The sequence below is a fragment of the Dendronephthya gigantea genome, unplaced genomic scaffold (genome assembly GCF_004324835.1).
Source record: "Dendronephthya gigantea isolate DGI-Jeju-01 unplaced genomic scaffold, DenGig_1.0 000001F, whole genome shotgun sequence".
Taxonomy (NCBI): Eukaryota; Metazoa; Cnidaria; class Anthozoa; order Malacalcyonacea; family Nephtheidae; genus Dendronephthya; species Dendronephthya gigantea.
In genome coordinates, this window is record NW_021163011.1 from 6,619,331 (window position 1) to 6,643,691 (window position 24,361).

The window sequence follows — 24,361 nt, forward strand, 5'->3', positions numbered from 1 at the left end:
GAAACTTAATTTAGAACTGGCCTGCCTAGAGCATAAGAAATTTAAAGTTATACTGAGTGAACTACGAAGGCGTATAAATTGTATTGAAACAACAATTAAGCTTCAATCGTGAACATTCAATAATATGCTTGTAAGCTAGCCTCTCATGCATACACATTATTTCTCAGGCTTAGAGCCCGGAGTAGCAAATGCAGTGAGTAGCAAAACTGCGAAAAATTTATAAAAAAACACCCATCAATTTTCGAAATATATGGTTTTCAAACGGTTAATAAAAGGATTTTCTCATGTCATATACATACAGGATTGCTAAAACAGCTCCGTGTCCTGACCACTTCAGTGTCGAAGATTCAGTTCATCGACCCAAACAATCTGTGTTTCAAGAATTGTTTATTAATTTGCACTTAATGAGGAGAGATGGAAGATCTCAACACTCGTGTTCAAAGGAAGGACAGAAAACAAGTAACAATAAATGAAAACATTGCAGAACTTGAAGGTTAGTTTAACCGCGAATATATTGACATGCCGGCAGGGTGCATGAAAGAACGTTACCTCAGTTTAAGACGAGATCTCAAAGAGATCCATTTTGTTCCGACAAAGGAGTAATTCTCCATAGAAATTTTAAAAAAAGCTAATTCTGGGTATGAGAAGCATATTCTAGAAGCACAAATGCACTTCAAGAGTTCAAGTATAATATCGTGTAAATTTCCAATTTCCATTAAGTAAGTAAAGAAATTTTTATCCAATTAGGTCTACTTTATGCACTCTAGAATGTAGTATAATATGACAGCAAACCTGTAATTCAATTAGAAGCTGTTTGAACTGATTGCCAGGAATTTGGAACCACATAGTGTGCTTTGCCTCTTAATTGGCACAGGATAATGGGTGACTATTGGGTGATATTTGAAGGTTACTCTTTTATGCACCCTGTGGCACGTTTCAGTAATATAGACTATAGTATAGCAGTAATACTAATAACTCTTAAATAACGGTAGATATCAATCATATCATATCTGAAATTCTTCAGAAATCTCGCGAACTTAGACAACTGTGTTCCAAAAGGTAGCTAAAGGCCTGAAACGATACATATGTGATCCTTTTGTAAGAAAGCTTCCCAAGTACTTTTTTAACAAAGGCATGTTGTTGACAAAGGCATGCTGGCCGTGCAATATGAAAGAATGTCCCAAATTAATTGTGCACCCCCAGCTATCTTTTTTTGAATCCCTAAAATTGGATATTGTGAAAGTACTAATTAAATTGAGCTAGTTTAATTAACGTTCATAGAATTTTGGTGATTAAGCATTTGCCTAAAATAGACTTATTATAAAAAACTTCACGACGTTTCGAACTTGGGAGCCTTCAAAGGTCAAGAGTTCCAGTACTACATATTTACTAATTATAATAATATACTACCATGTTCAAGTTCATGCATGAAACGATAACCTACATATGTATATACTATATATTCACTGAAACGTTATAAACTAAAGCAGGGTTGCATGGCAATGAGGTCACAATTTTTCTTAATGTAAAAATATATAAACCAGTGAAACACCTTCAGTATACTCGCAGTATACTATAAGTCTTCACTCTTCATGCAAATCCAAATTATGTTTTTCTCTTAGCTACTTTTTAACTGGCCCTTCCGATGAGCGGAGCCGGACTTACTTTCATGCTGTTTGGAACTAAATTAGAATTTTTTACCTCTTCACAGAAATATTTGAAGATGACAAACCAAAGAGATTAGTAACCACTGAACAAAAACGTGCAAGTGAATACGCTTTGATTCAGTATTTATCAACACTTGTGAAGAAAAGAAATCTTATAGAATCTTTCGATTTTCGTTTTGTTGAGTATTTGCTAGAGAACGGAGCCAATATAAACAATTGCGATGTCATTGGACAATCACCATTTCATATTGTTGCCAAGTATTGGAACATTGACGTGGCAAGGTTCTTACTTGATCACGGTAGGAATTATTTAGCCTACGTCTGGTCTAGCAAAACTGGTTCTTGCATGGATAAATATATCTATACCACGCTCACAGGACAGAAAGCTCTTGAAGGATCCTTTATACCAGTCGCAATCATAAGAGGTGCATGTCTACTCAGACATTCTCATTTGACAACTCTCTCAGTTGAATGGAAAGAAATTATATTCTATATTTCCGTTTTTATTTTGCCAGGTGCTGAAATCGATGCCCAGGATTGCTTTGGTCGTTCACCTTTGCACGATGCTTGTGAGTTGAATTACGACGACATGGTTGAATTTCTTCTTCAGAATGGTGCAAATATCAACATCCAAACTTATGATCAGAAACAAAGGCCAATTCATTTTGCCGCGAAAAATGATGCATGTCAGTGTTTGACTAAGTTGTTGGCTAATGGAGCTGATATTAATTCATTAGATAGTAAAAATAGAACACCACTTCAGGTATGTTGACTGACATGATGGCTGTGTTAATTTTAGAAGAAGGCTGCATGCATGGGGTTCACTGTTCAAAACGTCAAAATTTGGTTATATTTTCTTTCGCTATATTTGGTTATATTGTGTTTTTCGTTCTTATCGTTGGACGATATTAGCTATACAGTAAAAAGATTAAGCGGCGATATTTCCAGGTAAAATATTTATCTAAATAATGCTACAATATTATTTAGCTTGCTGCTGAATTGAACCGTTCCAATATTGCTCTGTTGTTGATCAACGAAGGGGCTTCAGCCTCAATATACGACAAAGAAGGAAACTCGGCGTTGACCTTGCTTACTGAGAAAATGCCTGATATCGCTGTACTGGCCTTAGATCAACTGCACTCGACAGACAACGTCAACCGAAAAGAATTCTTCTCACTGAATAGCTTAGAAAGTTCAAAGATCAATGGAGGACGTCCCAACTGTGCCCGGACACCTCTAGAGATTGCCGTCCAAAAACGCTGTTTCTCTATTGTTATGCATCCTGTTGTTCAGCGGTTAATCGATCTGAAATGGGAACACTATGGGAAAACAGGGGCTATCTATGATCTGATGCTTAACCTTGGTTATGCAATACTCTGGACCATACTGAGTCTAGCATTGTGTTATCGAGCAAACGATATGTATTTACCATTAGGATCAAAAGGATGGTTGCTAGGCATCGTTATCGTTATAGTCCTTATGACTGGGAATGAAATAAAGAAGCAAATTTCTGGTAAATTGCTAAATTTTTAAACATAAATTTACTTATCACTTTTGTTATAACTTGTATTTACTTGTGTCCTAGCCGATTCTTGATTTATTCATTTCATGAAGATACACTCCGCGTACGGCGACAAGAGAAAGATTGGATTAACTGGAGAGCTCGCAGTCTTGAAGAAGACCTAGGATATTGTCATCCCAGATCCACAGTAGAATGGAAATATTTAGCGAAAGAAGTGAAGTCTGTTCGAAATCACTCGACGTATTTCAACGATGGAGATGGATGGATGTACTATTTTGATTGGTTGGCTTTACTTCTTGTGTTAACAGCAATAATAACGCATATTATCTTCCTGAAAACTGACAGCATCATAGCCTATAAAATCCACCGATGCGTACTGATCAAGTTGTTATTGGTACTTTGGATCCGTATTGCAAAATACGCCAGACCTTTTAAATCCACCGGAACAATTGTGATTATTTTTTCGCATATCATTAAAGATATTATCAAGTGTTCCTTTCTATTTGCGATATTGTTCATTCCTTACGCATGCGCTTTCTGGCTTACGTTTGGTCCCTTTTCTCCAGCACCAGTTCCTGAATACAGTAACTTTGGTGGTCTTCTGTACTGCATGCTCTGTATGGTTGTTGGCGTAGATTTTCCTATTGATGATATACTCTCAGAAGATCCACTCATGGCTCGAATCTTGTGCAGTTCATTTATTATTAGCACAGCTGTAATCGTGGTAAATCTTCTCATTGCGTTGCTCTCCGACACTTTTACGCGCCTCTATGGCAATGCTGTGGCGAATGCAGTGATGCAAAAGGCAAATAGTATTTTGCGAATGGAGAAAACGATGTGCAGGAAACGAAAGCAAAATTATTACAAGTTTGTGAGAGAGAACTGTAGTCCTCAGGTGGTTCCAATGGACCTTAAACGTTCAAGCCAACGTCAAAGTGAAAAGGGAAATGCAATGAATCGACTAGTAAACGAAGTTAAAACGATGAAGATTAACTTGGTACAAGGAAAATGGTACTGTTTTTTTAATTATTGAGAGTTTGGTTAACTTTAAAATATAGTATATCCCAAATAACTGCTATAGTGTTGCTATATAGCAATCATTATCCACGACCTATAGTGATAACATTGGCTATATATATCTATCTCATTCATTACAATATTAGACGTTTGGAAATATAGTTTTATGGAAATCATGATTATTTCTCTCAAATCTGTTTTTAGTCAGCTTCCAGCGCAAGTTGATGGACGAACGATCAGCGAACTTCTGAGACTAAACAAAGAAAACACCATTAAAATAAATAAAATATTGGGTATTTTAGCAGCACAGAAAGAGATGGATTCCAAATTGAATCATCCACAAGAAGAGGCTGCGATCGATGATGAAGAACGTGATGGCAGAAAACCCGAACAAAGACAAATTCGAAAAGTATTTCAATCCTCTAACTGTAGTTTATCAAGCATACAGAATATCAATAAAAGACGACGGTTTTCCAGTCTTGGTGAAATAAATCGTGGTTTTGAAGATATCCAGTTGTCAGAACTAGATGCATCAGGCAGGAACGACACGATTGGTGATCTTATACGACGAAGAAGATCAACACTGCACCGTAGTAGCAGTGTAGCGTCAATCCAAGCATTCAAATTCTTAGCACCTGGGCGTAGTTCTGGGTTCCTTTCACAACGTGTTAATCAACGTGGCAGTGTTGGTAGTATTACATTATAAATTGAATGCTTGAAATTCGTTATATAGCTGAGAACATTTTGGGAGGAAGATTGGATGTGAATTAATTTAGTCTATAGCTTTATGAATTTCAATACAGAGTCATAGCTTCTAAATCTCGTGCAACGAACATGGACATACTTGTTGGTACTATAACACCTTACGTGTAATTGGTTTTCACTTTCTTGCATGCAGGCAAATTAATTCAAATCATCAAGATGAGCATATAACACCTAATCTTTAGAGAAAGTTAATTTTATACCGGCAACTTATATTATATATATATATATATATATATATATATATATATATATATATATATATATATATATATATATATATATATATATATATACACGATTTTTGTCAGATTTGTGATGCAAATGCGTGCGAGTGTACTGAAATATATACTGAAATGTAAAGTCTGTATAATATGTAAGATATATATTTAGGTTTTTGAAATTTACACCACCTTGCCACTGTGATTTACTTTACTCTGTACAAGCCAGGGTGCAATATCTGCATGAAAAAAAGAATCTGCCAAACAGTGCATTGGGTTGAGTCGGAAACTCACCAGACTGATAACGATTTTTCAGTTCGTCGTGATTTCCCACAATGCTCTTCGTTTTTTATAACGCAGATTAAACTTGTTAGTGTGATAAAAGTTCTCGTCGTTAATTGTTGGGTTCATAAATCAAGCTTTCAGAAATTTAAGTTTATACTGCTTGCAATCTGTTGTACACTTAATCCAAACGCGATATAATAACCATGAGCTAAATTCTTTTCTATATATAGTCATATTTCTGACAAGATATAAAATATTTTAGAAAGTGTCATTTGCATATTTTCGTTGATTAAACCAGGATCGTAGGCTAAACTAATCGGATATATATGGTGCTATCCAGTATCAATTCGTATATCCGGATCCATACAGATGATAAACACAGTCGGATACACGCTGGATAATATATATAACCGATTAGGATTAATGATTATCAATTATCTTTTTTATCAATCACCTTTAAATTGTATTGTTGACTACCGTCTTTACAAAAATTGATTTGTAGGTCGGGTTTTGCTGTCACGTGTTCGCGTGCAAGCATTCAGGAATACGACGCCAAAATATTTTTTGAAGTACCTTTCTATTATATCGCTCTTATAGAGCAATAAGATTTACTCTTTTTCTACCGATTATATATAAGGGGCAGCTGTAATTGCGACTTTTAATTTTTTTTTTGAAATGCTATATAAAGGGTTATAAATGCTGCAATCCGGGAATATTTTGCTACCGTCTTAATTAACGGCTTGCTGAAAGATCCTGGGTACGAGTTAGATAATGACATGTTGGTGCTCGTTGCATGCATGGACCTGCATGTATCTCAGTTGCATGCACCACATGCACAGAATTCCAGCAGACAAAGCATTTATGTGACCGCGCACAGAAAATGATAACCAAGCTAAGCAATGCATGTCTGGCTGAAGTCTCTCGTCTACTCTGTTTGGACGGATAAGCCGTTGACGGTAAATTTCGAACCGGATTCACATTTCACAAGTCAAATTAATATACTAATGACACGAGTTTGTCTCCTGGATAAACTCCTTACCGTTGCTGACGTCCATACCTTTAGATATTACTCTCAGCAGTTTTATGCCTTTTTTATTAAATCTGTCTGCTACAGCTGGCGTAGCACGATTGCGCGTAATGATCAAAACCAGAGCCGAATGAAGAACGAAATAAAACCCTGGTTATGAGGTTGCGTACTTACCTAGTGAGCATCTAGCAGTGGTAAGAATTTATTCCCATCCCCCTGCAAAATGAAGCTTCATATCAAATTTATTCGGCGACAGTTTTTACTTACTCAATCATCGTCTATCAACAACACTATCTCTTACATTTTACCATAGAGAGAAAAGTTATTTCTGATTTCGGGTAGGTATGTCACAATGTCATTAATACGCTTGCTAAGATAAAGATATCTACAGTTATTCAAATTCTGTAAATTTTTTCCCTGTAGACAGATGTCTGACTGAACCGCGTGAGTTATCCTCGTTACTGCCACTGGGCATTCATTTCCAACATTCTTTCTAGAATGATTCACAGACATAATCATTTTATTTTAGGTATATGCAATAATTGTAAGTGAAAAATAATAATTAGTAATATCTTTGGCAGTTAATACCTTTCTCAGTGAAGGTTACTGCATGAAATATTCCAGTATTGTTCAAATAAATCACGGCAAATGGACTCGCCCGATGCCATTAAAAATCATTGATTGAAAATGTCTCTCAGATCCGTCAGTTTGGTCCGATGAAGTGTCCGTGACGGATCTTAAATCACGTGACCATCCTTTGTGCTAATCCAGTTACTTGATCGTGATAAACAGATCAAAATTTTTGGCAACCACACATACAAAATAGTGAAATTCCGAGTGACGAAATGGCTATTAAAATCTCGATACTCACATTAATTAAAAAGGATTTATTCGCAGTGTTTATTTTTTCCCGAATTCAACGTAGAATTGCCCCGGCAGAAATCTAAGCGAAAATTAAGTTTCCACGATAGTTTGTTGTAGTCTACATAAGCATATGCGTAGAAAACTATCACGAAATGGAATTTACAACCCATTAAACTTGATTCCGCAGACAAAGAATATACAAGTTACTTATGACATATACTTATGACTTATACTTTTTATCCCGTTCAAGTTGTTTGTTATAACAAGTACCGGGTTTGTTGAATATTACTGGTTCTAGGACATTGAATTCGAATTTTTCTATGCTGTTCTGAAAAGCTTTACAAGTTCTGTAATTCCCATTTTAACAATTTGGTTAAAATGTAATTATGTGCGTGTTTTCTTTTATTTTACTATTTTGTTATTCACATATCTTATAAACATTTGACACGTCGCGAAAAACGGAAATGAAACGTCAACACTTGCATGTAAAGTAATTTTGAATTTGATACACATTCGAGACGGCGCATTGATATAAAGGCGTACTTAGCTAACATATCCTTCATTCTCTTTGGCTGGCGTCCATTCGTGAAGTGACAGCTCTTCTACACCACCGTGGTTTGAAGTAACTGCTTGTGATTAATCCATTTGTAGACGGACATAGAATTAAATATGTTATTTAACAACATTTATGTCTTTCTGGTCATTTATATTTTTGCGGTATTTGATATCGGGAATGCCAGAAAGTCCACAAACGACGGTAAGGTTATGCTGCATTAATATGTAATAAAACATTGTTTTGCCTCGCTGTGGATTAAGAATGCGCAATTTCTGTGTTATTGTTTTGAATGCGCAAATCCTCTTTTACCATGTTGTACGAACGACACATTGCATTTCTTTTGAACATAAATATGAAAATGTGCATTTATCAGTTAACTGTATTCGTGACACGCGGAGGTTGCATAATCTGGTTGTAAATTTTACAACGCACAAAGTTTTACAAGCTTTTGCGCATTATTCTAAATACGCGTTTTATGCAAAATGTGCGCAATATTATTGAATTGACGAAAGACAAATATGGTAATGTTCAAAAGCGGAATAACCTTGGTGCCAAATATGTCATCAATAGTTGCTATAGTAGTGTCATCTATATTATTGACACTTTATTACTGCCATTAAGCACATTCCTTAAATTTACTGATATATATTGTAACACCTATTTTTGTAACGATGTCTGAACATTTCATCATTTATTTGGTACTGACAAAATATTTACTGAAAGTGCAATCTTATTTGCTTAGAATTGACTCCAAAGGTGAAGAAAAGTTAATCCAATTTAAATTGTTATTGCAGTCACCTTTAGAGGGAAATATTTTGTGGGCCTTATGATTTTTCAACAGGTTGTTGGTTTAAATAACAGTTTGAGTAAATGCTCTTCACTATTTATCATTTGAAACTTCTGAAATATGTTTGCGTGGTTTTGATCAAAACTAGCTACCCTAAGAATATAAAATAACATTTTGCGAGACGATCAGGAGGTATATTTCGGTAATTTGTAAGAAAATCTTGTATTATCAGCTGCTCAATTCACATTTGTATCATGTATGCAGTTTGTTTTTGTTTTTTGCATGGTATAGACTTTCGAAGCTCTTTTATATAATACCTTTTTTTTAGGTGATCTGCAGTTAATTTTATTTTATTAGACGACCAGGAATTTTGCACTCGGAGGATCATCTCTGTTTGTGTTCGGGTTCTCACCGACTGACAAATAAGAATAAGGCAGGGAACAATTTCGCTGCGTGCGCACGCTAAATTACACCTGATGGAAAACATACAGCTTTAATTAATTCTAGAAGTGTCATTAAAGATTGGAAATCCAGAGCATTAAAGATTATTAAATTTAATTCAACGTTATTGGTTAGCGAAAATCTATAACTATACTTTTTTGCTGACCAATCATGTTGAAGGATGTCGGTTTAGGATGTCTATCGTGTTAAAGTGAGGCTGGATATTCAAATAGACATGAGATTATTCAAAGAAAATTTCATTAAAACTCGGACAGAGCGCAGTTTTTTTTATATAAGCAGTTTTTTATTGAGATATATATAAACAAACATATGTTTGTTTGAGATGTGGCAGTATATATGCATGCTATTTAGCTTAAAAGCGTTTTGAAAACTCTTTTTCATTTGGTCCATAGTAATGGCAGATTTTTCCGCCTGTCAATGCAATGTAAGAATTGTTAAATCTTTGAGCATTCGTATAATCAATGGGACAATGTATTAACTAGTATGACTTTCTAAATATACCACCTGGGGAAACTTTTACTTTAAATTGTGATTCTCCACCCACTTGCAGCATACAGACACAAAGTCTTTCCCCGAAACCTTATTGAAAATAAAGGTTTATAATTATTGCACTATAACAAATTGTAAGAGAGAAGATTTGGATTTGCCATAAAATTTTTGTCACTTTTTCCCGCAAGTAACATATACAAGAATTGAAACTTACGCATGCATGTTACGAAATCGAATAATAAACATTTGGTCTCGATTTTCCTGCGGGACATCAGACAGTTTAGGTCAAGGGTCTTGGGGCTTAATTTTTCAAGCAAACGCAACTATAATAAATATGCATGATAATCTAATGTGATAAAACATGGAACGTATTCCAAATACGGTAACTTAGTGGGAAAAGCTTTTAAGCTGGTTAAAAAGCTTCATTGGCATTTGGTAATTCACACCAATATCACGAAACATAGCTATATTAGCTACAGCTAGTATTGCTGTATAATGATACCATATAATGTAACTATAAAGGTTGCTTTGTGGCAACAACTTCAAATAACAGCAGAACAATCGTTTCTTCATACATCTGCCCATGCAAACATCTGTCTCCATGTTTAGACCGAGGGTCTACACAATGGCCTTGTCTTTAGGCAGTTGAAAACCGATTATTTTCTGGATTTGTATGCCTAGTTTCGTGAACATGTCAAGATGGCTGATGTGATTTATACAAAAACTTGCAAACTAATATTAGTATCATTGCTGAGATATTTCGCTTACGTCTGCGCATCAAAGGTGATGACCCTGAATATTTCCTATTGTCCAAAACTATTTTACCTCAGTCCATTATATTAAGACATCAATACATATCTTGGCACACGAAGATCACAGAAAGATATGAAATCATTAACAGGAAAGAATCTATTAGAACAACGAAAGAAGCGCGGGGGGAAATGGGATGAAATTTTTCGAGGTGAAAAACTATGTTGGAGAGGAGTGCTTGTAACTTTGTTTCGCATATTAAAAACAATGCTTTGTTTAAATAGCCGTAAAATTTGTAATCATACCGGGAAAATTATGCGCCTTGGTGAATGTCATTAAATAAAAACTTAGCTAATTTCGAATTATTGGGGGTAATTACGGTAGTACATATGTCTTCATGATTAACTCTATTATAATGATCGACGTATGAGCAATTAAAAAATAGCCATTCACGGCCTTTCTTAATGAAGAACTAAAAAATCTAATCAGTTTTTTAGCCAGTTGGTTTTGCCAGCGCCTATATATAAGGCGATTCTCCATTACACGTCCTTTGACTGAAGCGCGCTTTATTTTTCAAGGTCGCTAGCTTGAGCAGATTTTCAAAGCGAAGCAAATGTAATGGAAAACGGCCTTTAAACTGTGCTCAATTTCGTGCTCAATTTTAGTCATCTTTCCAATGCTGCTGCATGGCACCTTTACAAAGATTTTTCTTATTTTGCAATTCTAACAACAGTCTAACATCATGAATAAAAGAGCGAAGCTTTTTTCGGTTTCATTTCAATGCCTAGCTGAGAATGGTTACACACCATGCACCTAGCTGTTTTCGCCTTTTTACCGTGTGTGTTAAAATAACGATTTTCTTATTGTTGCTTTTATATAATAAAGCCTTTCTGACTAAAGTATCGGCTTGTTGTCAATCGGCAATTCTGGCGGTGAAGACACAAAGGAATCCAAATTGTAAAGCAATTGGTCGACGTGCATCTTCTGGACTTATTTGTCGTACATCTGCTGAATTGTGTTGTGTAAAGCAGTTGCAAGAATCTTTATGCAGAAAGGGAAGATCGGTCGCAATGTATGTATGTTTTATCAGCCTGTTTGTTGCCAATGGATACGAGTTACGACTTACGATAGTACTATACAGAGCATATCAGTATACGTTCCCGTGACAGATTCGTATTTCTTTTATCCAGAACCGATTCCACCTAATTCTAAAAACAGGACAGTGTTAAAGAATCCAAAACTCGATTCGTCCTATACACACCCAATAGGCCCCACAGGTCATTTTTAAGGGGGCTGGGCAAAACTCTCGTTTGGAGCCTTAATCCCTCAGCAGTAACGTATAAAAATAACATACTTAAAAGGCTGTTTACATACTTAGAAGCGATTTCCTCTTGTTTTGGTGTAAGATAATTTACAAAGAGATGACAAACTTCATTATATCTATAATCTCTTGTTCAGTGAATTGCATTCGACGCAAATATTGCCCTGCTGCATTTGTTCTGTTGCATGCCTGGTTTTTGCGAGTTAAAACTTCGAAAATGAAACCTTTATATTCAACCAGAAGAGATTTTTAAAAGAAATTTATTAACAAGCTGTTAAAAAAAATATTAAGAATCCTCCTTAACACGTACGAGGTTTGGCTATAAAACGGCTTTTGGACAAGCAGCCTCAAGTAAAGATTCGTATCATTCGTATTCGATTCGTTTATAGTAATGGCGGTTCCTGTGATTTGGACTCTACGCGTTATTATGGTAGAGAAGATCACCAAGAGTGCTGTTATTGTTGTTATCTTGGAATTGAGGCCAAACGGAAAGGAATTGGTTGTCAAACTTCCGCGGTTCTTGGTTTCCCTTGTCAAAACGCATTTTCAAGATGTTGTTTAATGGATGGTACGTATATGTAATAAACGAAGCCCACATAGACTATACAACTACGGGAGTTTGCGGTCTTGGGCATAAATAGTTTAATAATAAGGACGCGCCACCCGCAAAGAGGTGAAATGAGTATGAGAATTCTACGGCGCTAGTTATACAAACATGCACATTCTCAAGTAATTAAGCTTGTTGGTACACCACGTAAGTATATAATACTCACGTGGTGTACCTACAAGCTCAATTACTTATCGATTATCACCATGCAAACGTACAAGAATAAAAAAGAATTTGCATATTCTTCCCCACAGGAATAAGCGAGACAATCAACCTCTGTACAATGGACGAAAAATTAAACATTTCGCTCTGCTCGCAATGCATATTATATATAGATGATTTTGTTGTTAAAAGTTTGGCAATGGACGACTTGCGCTTTAGACTAATTTCTTACCTCGGCGATAAAAAGGACATTTTCTGAAAGAGCTTACTAAAATAAGTAATACTGTCAAGTTTGACTGCGAATTGTTGTAAAATACGGAAAATATACCCATGCGAAGTTGTCGATTTTTGTATACTTTTGTATTACGACCGGAAGTTTGTAACTAATTTAGTTACACATTTCCGCACGTAATACAAACGTATACAAAATTTGCCAACTTCGCATGGCTATATTTTCCGTATTTTACAAAATTTCGCAGCCAAACTTGGCAGTTTTACTAATTTAAGTAAGATCTTTCTAGCTGGGGTGATTTATTTTCCTCTAGTTACTTCGATCAAAAGTTTGTCTAAAGCGCAAGTCGTCCATTAAACACTAATGCGCAACCAATTTTTGTTCTTTATTCCGCGTTGTTTAGATCCACATCCTTCAGGTTTTCCAACAGGAGTGTTTGGACCAGTAGTAGCAACAACTGCACCAAGAACATGCTCTAATTTAGGATGTTCTCAAAGTTGTGTTCTCCTCAGCGGTGTTCCTACTTGTGTTTGTAGGAACGGATTTGAACTAAATGTGAATGGTCGTACGTGCAACGGTAAGTATATACGCTTGGCTTTGTTCTCAATGTCTTCAAGAAATTAGCAAAAAAGAGAAGCAGTTAATTTATATTCATTCATCCTTATCACAAGATATAATGTTCCCGTAGCGATGTAAAATTTAATCTAGATGTTGTTCTATAAAGTTAGTTATTACAAGCAGTATAGGTATGTCACACACGCCGGTTGAAATATCTTGGATGGTATTAGGTTCAAACAGGTGAGAGTATATTTTTCTACTCACATGTAACAATTAACTTTTAGATGTGAATGAATGCGCCAGAGGTGTAGTGTGCAATCAAGGTCAAGCGTGCAGAAACACGTACGGGTCATACGAGTGCGTTAAAGGCGCACAAGTTGTCACCGTTGCCCCTACTATCACGTGTCCAATAGGTCTCGAAGTTGATCCCGGTAGAAGACAATGTCGAGGTAAAATTATATATCATTTATGTGCATAATGTACTTAACAACATATGATTTAAGATTACTGCCTCTCAATCGCCTTTTGCTGGTTCCACAACGCGACGTTCCTTGTTACCTTAACTTCCACTTTTAGCAATAAATTACAACACATGCACAATTAAAATTGTGGCTACAGATACCTGAGCAACCTCGTACCCAGGGTCTTTTCTCTGTGCTCACTCTGGCGCGGGGAGGGGGGGGGTGTGTGTGAAACCCAAATACTCCCCGCCTCTAAAATGTTCCCCACCGCTAGCTTTAGGGCATCGTCCCCCTTAATCCCACCAATAATTGCTAGTTCAATCCTGGGTAATGCAAGTCTTCGAATCAAACTTTCCAACAGTTTATTTATAAACTTGAATAGGTTATTTTAGAAATCTTCCCATGGTTTAATAAAAGCTTTATTTTCCAAAGTTTTGTGCAAAACAGCTATCCATAAATGCATAAACAAAAACAGCATTTTGTCACGACAGTTTGTAAAGAATTTAACTGATGGTTAGTACTAATCGGACTTTTGGCAATCGAGCCTTGCGTCATAATATATACCATGCCCAGCAATAATTCTGGTCTACGTAGAGAACACCGTGCCAATTATGTATTTAGAAGCGTCGTGCTCTGTTAGTCTAAACTTTATTCTTCATTTTTTCCTATACATGCATGTGTCATGTAAAAATATTTATCAATTATTGGACGAGGTCGAGCAAAATATCGTGATTTGTCGGTGGCGAGCAGATCAATTATTTGCCGATGCCGAAGGCAGAGGCAAATAATTGATCTGCGAGCCACCGACAAATCACGATATTTTGCGAGAACCGAGTTCAATAATTGTTTTATCATTCACCACTTAATTTTCAATTCATTCACCACTCAATTTTCAATTTTGAGTTCGTTTTATCGGACAGTTCGGCAAAGCGAGTCGCCATTGTTTATAAAATTGACATTAATGCGCATGCTCAGAGTATTATTTGCAGCTGAGTATTATTTGCACGCAGTTATTTGCAGGTAAATTAACCAATCAAAATTGAGAATACTATAAAGTGAATGATAAAAATTCATTATCACTATATATACTGTGTGTATGTCATGTTATGTATTCATACTATTCATGTATGTATATATAATTTGAATTTTTCACATTCTTTGGTGCATGGAGATATGCATGTCGTCTATGAAACTTAATCGTTCACACTAGTTCAAAATTTAAACTTAAATTTCCACAGATATAAACGAGTGTGAACGATCTCCTTGTCAACCCGAGGAACAGTGTCAAAATTCGATAGGAAGTTATACATGCAACCCAAGATGCCCAAGTACATATGTATTCAGGAATGGTCAATGTGAAAGTGAGTTTTAAAATAAAAATCCTGTTAATTGTTATATAAAAGATCTTTGAACATTCGAATATTCATTATTTGTTATTATAATTATTAGATAATTAATAAAAATTAATTAATTTATTAATATATATCGAACACTCGTTCCAGAAAAATGTCGTTCAGGATTGAGGTGGGACGGTCGACGATGCACGGGTAAGCGAAGGCAAACCTAAAACATCTCCAATATTAAACAAAAATAATGCGTAGATAGCATGCACCAGGGACCACAAATTTGGAACTTGATTACCTGAAATTCTGAGTGAAGGTTATAAATTTCTGTTTGAAAACACTGACCTTAAACTGGAATATGTAAAACTCAATGGACGACTTCCGCTTTAGACTAATTTCTTATCTCAGCGATAAAATGGAAATTTTCTGAAAGAGCTTACTAAAATTAATAAAACTGTCAAGTTTGACCATGCACGTTTTATTGACGTTAGATATAGACGAGTGTAATACAGTAAGGAATGCCTGCCCAAGTGGACAATCATGTGAAAATGTTCAAGGCAGTTATCGCTGTCGTTGTCCAAGTGGATATACACTTCGCAACTCAAGATGTTATGGTAAGTTTTAAAATATTTATGTTCAGCAAAGGTCAAAAACAAATCTAAATACTTTATAGCTAAAAATTCTTGCAACAATTCTTTCCCTTTAGTGCGTACACCAATAGCCTGCTGGCCCTGCTGCATGGCTTTGTGTGTTGAATGTCCTTGACGGATTTCGATCAGATTTGAATAAAAAAATTGTAATTGTTTGCTCAAACAAATGCTTCAATTCTTTAAAAAAGTAACCTAGAATTTGAACAATAAACTATACGTAATTATAATTAACAGAATTTACTTAATACAATATGCGTGCATGTACCTCAAACACACCAAATACAAAGTTACGACACATCTGCAGAGCTACAAAACAAATGCTTTTAAACCAGGCACTTACTCTTCAACAAAATTAATAATTTGCATGGTTATCAGTTTTTGCACTAAAATGGCCATTTTGGATTATAGTGTAAAAAGCCTATTCGTGTGAAATTTTTTGAAAGCGCTTATACTAAAATTAGTAAAACTGCCAAGTTTGGCTACGGATTGTTGTTAAAGTATTGTTTGTACACTTTTGTATTACGGCCGGACTAAATTATAGTCACACATTTCCGCGCGTATATATATTCATACATATTCGTATGTTTTGTGTCTTGACTCCTGCATTTTGATTACATTGTTTTTTTTTGTTCTCCTAAACAAATCATAAATGTACAAATTCATTTTGTCTAGATATAAATGAATGTCAGAGACCTGGTATTTGTCAATCAAACGAACGATGTCGTAATACAGCTGGATCATACAAATGTGTGACAAAAGTCAATGATTGCAGTCGAGGATATGAACGGGTTGGGGGGAATGCGTAGGTAAATATAACCACAGTGGATTTTTGCAGGGGTTGTTTTTATGCACCTTTCGAGTTTCGACTCTGTTTGACATCACTAGAGGCTCGTCGGGAGTGATTTCAAACAGGTTTCATAGAGCTATGGAGAACAAATAATCATGCAATTATTATATACTTCGATGTACACGCGTAGCAGATAGAAAATGTTGGCAAATGTATAAAGTATTATTCATATAAAACAGAAATTTACGAACAATTAACTACAGCGAGCAGTTACATACGTTCTAACAAAACTAAAACGACATCTCTTGGAACAATTATTAGGATTTGTTTTGTTTTTGTTTTTTTTATTTTTCGTCGTCGCAAGGGTGTTTTGGCGCGAATTATACTAGTATTTGAAATGTGTATGTAACCTTTGCCATTTTAATTAATAATAAAATGTCTCATCTCTAATCTGTCATCGATTAATATATGTACATTAGATTACTATTAAAGTAAGTTAGTTTTTTTCGACGGGTACTTTTAATTCATAGTAAACTATTCCAAAGCAATAACATAAGAGCGCGGCAACGCAAAACATGCGACATAGTCATAGTTAAATGAAGTATTAATTATTACATAAAAATTCCTCAAAAGCCTTCTGCACGCCTATAAGCCCGAAAGTTAATTGGTCTCTGTAGTTAGGAGCTATACTGATTGCTTTCTTGAAGTTAATCAAATTTAATTAATAAACATTTACTGATTTAACAGCTCATAACGAAAAAAACTGTAAATGTACTTTTTTACTAACATCCCTGCCACGACTGGAAATACTGATGCATAAAACGATTCATTGCATGAAAAAGACGGTACATGAAGTTTAAATTTTGCTCATGTAGATGTCGATGAGTGTGTCAAATATCGGAAGATCCGGCCTTGCAGAACTAAATTCTGCATCAATATACCTGGCAGTTATCGATGCTCTCAATGTAGAAAGGGTTATGAATTTGTCAATTCACGATGTAGAGGCAAGTTTATAAGGAATATTTCAGCTTTCCAATCGCATGCATAGTATGCTATTATATTAATTCTAAGTCGGGAAAGAAACATATTTATGGTCGCGAACATTTATAATTTTATCATAAGTCTAATAGACTGATTAACATTTTGACTTTTTGACTTTCCATGTTTTGTACATTTAAACTTGTGTTGTCACTAACAACTAAAATATAGATTAATGTTTGTTTGCGGGTTCAGTCTAACTAAAATACTGCATTAAATGTGCATCATACCTACATAGCTATCAAAATCTTCGCATCCACCATTTTGCTGGCAAGGTCTTTTCACGGTTCCAACTCATATACTATTATTTTTGTGGATAAACCATTTTTTATATTCTATATATTTTCTGCTTTAAAGCAATCAGGGTATGTGGAACATCACGAGAAGATTGCAGTGAGCATGCAAGATGTAGAAACACAGGTCCAGGACGATACCAGTGTACATGCAAGCGAGGGTATAGTGGAAATGGAAAAAATTGCCAAGGTTTGTTACATAAATGTAACAAGGGTGCGACTGACTGTCTACAGTTTATAGAATTTCGCGTTGCATTCACGTAATAGTTTGATCATTCCGTGTACGAAAAATCGCGGAACGAAAATGGTCTAAATCAGCCCTCTAATGAACGTATAATCTAATATGGCAAATCGTACATACTTGCTGTTAAAATCATGCAACCTCTCTTTATTTAACTACCATGCACATTTTATTTACGTTAGATATAGACGAGTGTAATACAGTAAGGAATGCCTGCCCAAGTGGACAATCATGTGAAAATGTTCCAGGCAGTTATCGCTGTCGTTGTCCAAGAGGATATACACTTCGCAACTCAAGATGTTATGGTAAGTTTCAAAATATTTCTGTTCAACAAAGGTCAAAAACAAATTTAAATCTAAATACTTTATAGCTAAAAATTCTTGCAACAATTCTTTCCCCTCAGTGCGTACACCAATAGCCTGCATGCTGGCGCTGCTGCATGGCTTTGTGTGTTTAATATCCTTGACAGATTTTGATCAGATTTGAATAAAAAATTGTAATTGCATGTTTGCCCAAACAAATGCTTCAATTCTTTAAAAAAGTAACCCAGAATTTGAACGATAAACTATACGTAATTATAATAACTTGTAGGTACACCACGTAAGTTACTTACGTGGTGTACCTACAAGTTATTATAATTACTAAAGTCGCCATGCAATCATACAAGAAAATTATACGTAATTAATTAACAGAATTTACTGATATGCATGCATGTGACTCAGACACACCAAATACAAAGTTACAACACATCTGCAGAGGCAGCAGAGCTACAAAACAATTGCTTTTAAACCACCAACAAATATTTCTATATGTATATTTTGCGTCACCAAAGCTAACTGTGTTCATTGATTAAAATTATTACCATTATTAAATAACATATTTAATTAAATAGGTTGACTAAGTTGACTTCTACAGGCAGAATACCGTCTGCTATCAATGAAGAACCTGTATATATCTAATCTATAAATAAGAAATAATTAAATTTATAGTACACACACTTACACAGTTACGCGGTATGGCTACTTTACAAGGAAATGCTCACGTAACACTCATAACTTTACTTTTGAAATTACTGTACGAAGTTTCATTCCTTATTTCCTCACTAAGTATAAGTTAAACAACAGTGCTCCTTAAATGGAGAGCGTCTTTCTTCCAGCCTCTGTCTTGACCAGGGGGCTTATATATTCTATATAAGCGCCGTGCTCTTGACTTTTGGCACAATGAAACGTGAGTTATTACTACGAGTGTTTATGTCATGGTTAAAACATTGAAATTTCACTTGGGGGAAATTCGTGCCAAGTGAGTGTAACGATTTGAAAACATCTATTACAACCCGTTTTTTCCGGCTAGTATAACACAATCTTCGTCTAGACGATTTTTGGACCGATTATTCGGGCTGCTTTGTCTTTTAACCTCTGTAATTTGGAACTATCAGTGATACTAAGACCCATATAAACAGGATAGCAATAGAGCATAATAGGATGTATCATTGTTCGATAATTTCTTTCCGCGACGTAGGGGCTGATGTTAGGGCGTATACGTGAAAGTTGACTTTTGACTTTTTTATAAACTTTAGACAACGCTCTTTTGCGTTGCTCCTGGCGTTTTTGTCCTGCTCAATGCATTTAACCATTACCTGTCAGCGACGCATGGAAGTTTCCATGTCCTTATATTGCATGATGCATACGTTCTCAGTTAAATCAGCATGGTGTATGCATGCACGTAACCTAATATTACAATATTACAAATCATACATGCTTGCTGTTAATATCATGCAACGAATCTTTACTGAAACCATTACGTTTTATTGACGTTAGATATAGACGAGTGTAATACACTAAGGAATGCCTGCCCAAGTGGACAATCATGTGAAAATGTTCCAGGCAGTTATCGCTGTCGTTGTCCAAGTGGATATACACTTCGCAACTCAAGATGTTATGGTAAATTTCAAAATTCTTCCCTAATTCGAACATCAAAAACGTATAAAAATCTAAATCCGTTATGGCTAAAAATTCTGATGTACATTAATTTTATTTTCTCTTTTTTAAAGATATTGATGAGTGCCGAGAAGGTTTGTGTGCTAGGCATGAAACATGTACTAATCTGCCTGGAACGTATCGTTGTGAAGACAAATCGAGGTGTGACCCTGGATATCGCCGTCAGAGTGGAGCCTGTGTTGGTAAAACACTATACTTAGTACAACTGACTTTTGCTGTTGAGAAGGAATCGTACAATTTAAGCGAATGCGTTGGTCAGCGAGAAGAATCGTAGCAAAATTTAACGTGAACAAATGTGGGAAACGGTAATAGAGGTTCTTATACAGACGCGAATTTTCAGGAAAAATTGTTAAAATCATTAAAGAAAATTTTGAAAACAAAACAATGCCAACCAGAAATAGTAATCTTCAAGAATATTATCGTCAGGATCAAAATATTTTTCCTGAAAAAAATGGGAAGAATTGCGTTGCATTGTTCTTTTCAACCTTTTTTATAATCACATTGCCATAGTGAAACACTAAAGAAGAAAAGAAATTCGAAGACATTTTTACACAATTAAGGGAACCTGGACGACGAGGTGAAATGGTCAAGAACTATATATATAAGGGGCACAAATGTAAATTATTTCGGAAAATTATGAGTGTTAAGAACAATTGTGGGCAAACGGCCAGTTTTTATAGTCCTATAAAATCCCCTTCACATAACTCTCTCATAGATTTGTTGACCATAATGCCTACCGAGGCGAAGCGACCTCATTTTGCTTATTACTGATCTACTTTTTGTGTCCATTGCTTCACAGATGTAAATGAGTGTTTAGATTCCAGACGGTGCTCCAGTGATCAAGTGTGTGTAAATACAGAAGGAAGCTACGAATGCAGAGTCCGATGTTCGTCCGGTTATGAGCGAGATCCATCCACTAATGATTGTAGAGGTAGTTCGTGCATATATGTTATAAAAATCTTGTAACCAGGGTCTTGAAACAAAAAGCCACATTTACAGGGTGTATAAAAAAGGCAACCTCGTAATACTTATATTGTTATTAAGCACAATAGTACTTTCTATTGCATTAATAAAGACATCGATGAGTGTGCGGTTGGTAACCGATGTGGGCCAAATAGAGATTGTCGAAATCTTCCTGGAACCTTTAGCTGTATTCGGGGATGTCAACCTGGATACGAGAGAAATAATGGAAGGTGTGAAGGTAATATAACTTTAATATTACCAAAAGTGTTTAATTCCTCCACTAGTATTGTTTCGGAACATTAAAGTCATGGGAAATTCGAGTGGAAATCGAATATATGAATATAGAACTAATAGAAATTTTAAGTTTTTACATGGGATTGAATGGTGATTTATATTAATTTTAGATAAAGACGAATGTCTTATATATAATATATGTTCTCCTCCGAGACCTGTATGTGAAAATATACCTGGTAGTTACAGATGTAATTATCGTAAATGTCCTGATGGCTTTGAAAGAAGACGAGATGGACGATGTCATGGTACGTGAGAGCAAAAATTATCAGACAAAGTTGTCTAACTTTATATATCGTCCCCAGCATTTTTCATTTGGCGGATCATGTTAATTAAAGCAACCATGTTATCATACTTTGGGGGTTAAACTCCCTCTTACATGGCTAGTTTTAATATTGTGACCACGTGAATCCGATGTAGTGTAAGAAGGGCCAAACGTGCGGATGTTATCTTGATGATCAGTCAAGTGCAAATGGGAGTTATAGTTATGGGGAAATAACTTTTAATTATATTCCCTGAATCAGTGCATGGTGTTTAAAGGGATTTAATCAGATACAGTGGCGTCGGAAGCATGAAATAGGAAGGGGGGGGGTCACACATTCTTATATTCATGTTAACAGAAAGTAAAGACACTTTATTAGAGTTTCGTTAACATTCGGGGGAAGTGAAACGTGATATACCAGTGACATTGCAATCAAAAATTAATCGTGTTACATCTATTATTAAGTAATAAAGTCAATCTAGAAATAAACCAATACCCCTGTCTTTTCCAACAAAACAATACTAATTTTTATACAATGCAATCATACAAGAAAAAAAACAATACTAGTCCCCAAACTACCAATATTACTGCATGTACTCCAAACTACCAATATTACTGCATGTACTTCAAACTACCAATATTACTGCATGTACTCCAAACTACCAATATTACTGCATGTATCCCAAACTATACCAATATTACTGCATGTACACCAAACTATCAACATTACTGCATGTACCCCAAACTATACCAATATTACTGCATGTACCCCAAACTATACCAATATTACTGCATGTACTCCAAACTATCAATATTACTGCATGTACCCCAAACAGGCCAAACTACCAATATTACTGCATGTACCCCAAACTATCAATATTACTGCATGTATCCCAAACTATACCAATATTATTGCATGTACCCCAAACTACCAATTATTGTACAGATACACGATGTCATGATGAAACAGACAATATAATCTGATGTTGATCAATACTATGCAAAGACTTAACGGTTAAATCGAAGTGTCCTTTATCAACCTCGGATTATTGTATAAGAAGTTTGCAGTTCTTTATTTACCCATTGTTTGAATGTAAAGGCTCGTTTACACGATTGAATTTGCAATTTTTTGTGCGATTTTATTACTTTGATAGATGTGAACGAGTGAAATAGTTACGACTGCTCAAAATAAGAACTCTTATACATCAGAGTATTCGTAACTAGTCACTCGTTCACATCTACCAAAACAAGAAAATCGCACCAAAAATTCCAAGTGTAACAAAGATATTATAATTTAGTCCAGTCACTTAGACGATAATTTGATACCTTATCAGCAGTCACTTACCAGCAATAATATTTCTCATTTATTTCAAGACATCGATGAATGCACTACCGGAAGACACAGATGCAGAGCCAAAACTGAAATGTGTGTTAATGTCAATGGCACATACTCGTGCCGCTGCAATCCCGGCTATTACAGAAGAGCAGAAGAAGTCCATTGTCGAGGTGCGTTCCAAAAATGCATGCCATATTTGCTATATAGTATGAATATATATAGGTCAGGCGCCGAAAAGCCCAGAAAAGCCCCGTTTACACTACACTCGATTTATTGGCCGTGCCAGGCTAAAATTGGTACCCGTGCCCAGTTTTATTAGTGTTCAGGCTACCAAAATAAAGGACGAGCACAGATGAAATTGGTACGGGTACCAATTTTAGCCGTGCCGTGCCGATAAATTGAGTGTAGCTTAAACGGGGTTTTATACGAGCAGTTTTACTCCTATCGTCCGATGAACATGCTGTTTGGGATGAACTAGCTTCCACGTGCATATTGCATCAATCGTTGTTCTATCCTTCGCCTTATCTTTGTTAGATAAAGTGCAAACATGCAGTAAAGTCAGTAAAAAAAATGCATGTGAAACACGCCAGAAGAAATTTCGAAAAGCCACCTAAGGCGCTTGTTGAATCTCTTATTTTTCTTTTCCGTGCAAGGGCAAGGCCCTAAATCAGAGTTCTCATTTGGCTGAGAAAGCTTTCCTATTCTAGATAAAGATGAGTGTTCAGAAGCAAGCCAGTATTGTCAACACAACTGCGTAAATACAGATGGTTCATTTAGGTGTGAATGCAGAAGTGGATATAAACTCGCGGATAATACAAATTGTTTTGGTCAGTATAATAACTAGTTTGGCTGCAAATATGGAAGTCGTCAGGTTTACAATGCTTATTATAGCATTATTTCCAAATATTTTAAACAGATGTGAATGAGTGCAGAGAAGGAATTTCAGGCTGTGAACAAAGATGTGTAAATAGTCAAGGTTCTTACCGTTGCGAATGTGAAATAGGATACAGATTACAAAGAGATAAAGTGTCATGTGTAGGTGAGTAATTACATGCATTATATAATGTTTCGCGAAAAACTTGACTCGAATCTCGACTTAGTCTCGAGTCACTTTGAACAAGTTTATATTCATTTAGCGTACCAAACGTGCTAAAAACATAAATTACAATTGTTTCTCAATTCATTGTTCAAAGCAAGCAAAAACGGAGTGAAATCATATAGGCACAGCATCTTTTCATGGAAGAGTAATTTGTTCTTTATTCCTCTTAAACAGTTTAATTAAGGGAATTAATTCCCCCCGAATCTTTTTTGCAGATATCGACGAATGCAAACAACCTAGAGAGTAAATACTGGCTGTAAATGGAAATGTGAAAACACTATGGGGGGTTACAGATGTTCATGTCCAGTGGA

The 24,361-nt window shown here is 35.6% G+C and overlaps 2 protein-coding genes across 2 annotated transcripts; both read left to right on the plus strand.

The window, feature by feature from the left end:
* The first annotated feature begins 314 nt into the window (after positions 1–314).
* Positions 315–4,912, plus strand: LOC114531174 (transient receptor potential channel pyrexia-like). The gene is made up of 6 exons (XM_028552833.1): positions 315–493; positions 1,712–1,966; positions 2,183–2,430; positions 2,655–3,180; positions 3,282–4,200; positions 4,411–4,912. The coding sequence occupies exons 1-6, from the start codon at positions 415–417 to the stop codon at positions 4,910–4,912; spliced, it is 2,529 nt and encodes an 842-aa protein (XP_028408634.1). The 5' UTR covers positions 315–414.
* A 2,961-nt stretch (positions 4,913–7,873) lies between these two features.
* On the plus strand, positions 7,874–24,337 carry LOC114526775 (fibrillin-1-like). The gene is made up of 18 exons (XM_028548299.1): positions 7,874–8,122; positions 11,295–11,481; positions 12,120–12,298; positions 13,135–13,308; positions 13,574–13,738; positions 14,989–15,111; positions 15,253–15,297; positions 15,585–15,707; positions 18,285–18,407; positions 19,920–20,042; positions 20,153–20,281; positions 20,899–21,030; positions 21,175–21,300; positions 21,467–21,601; positions 22,990–23,121; positions 23,659–23,778; positions 23,868–23,990; positions 24,266–24,337. Exons 1-18 carry the CDS (start codon positions 8,035–8,037, stop codon positions 24,295–24,297), a joined length of 2,259 nt encoding a protein of 752 aa, XP_028404100.1. The 5' UTR covers positions 7,874–8,034; the 3' UTR covers positions 24,298–24,337.
* The last annotated feature ends 24 nt before the right edge of the window (positions 24,338–24,361 follow it).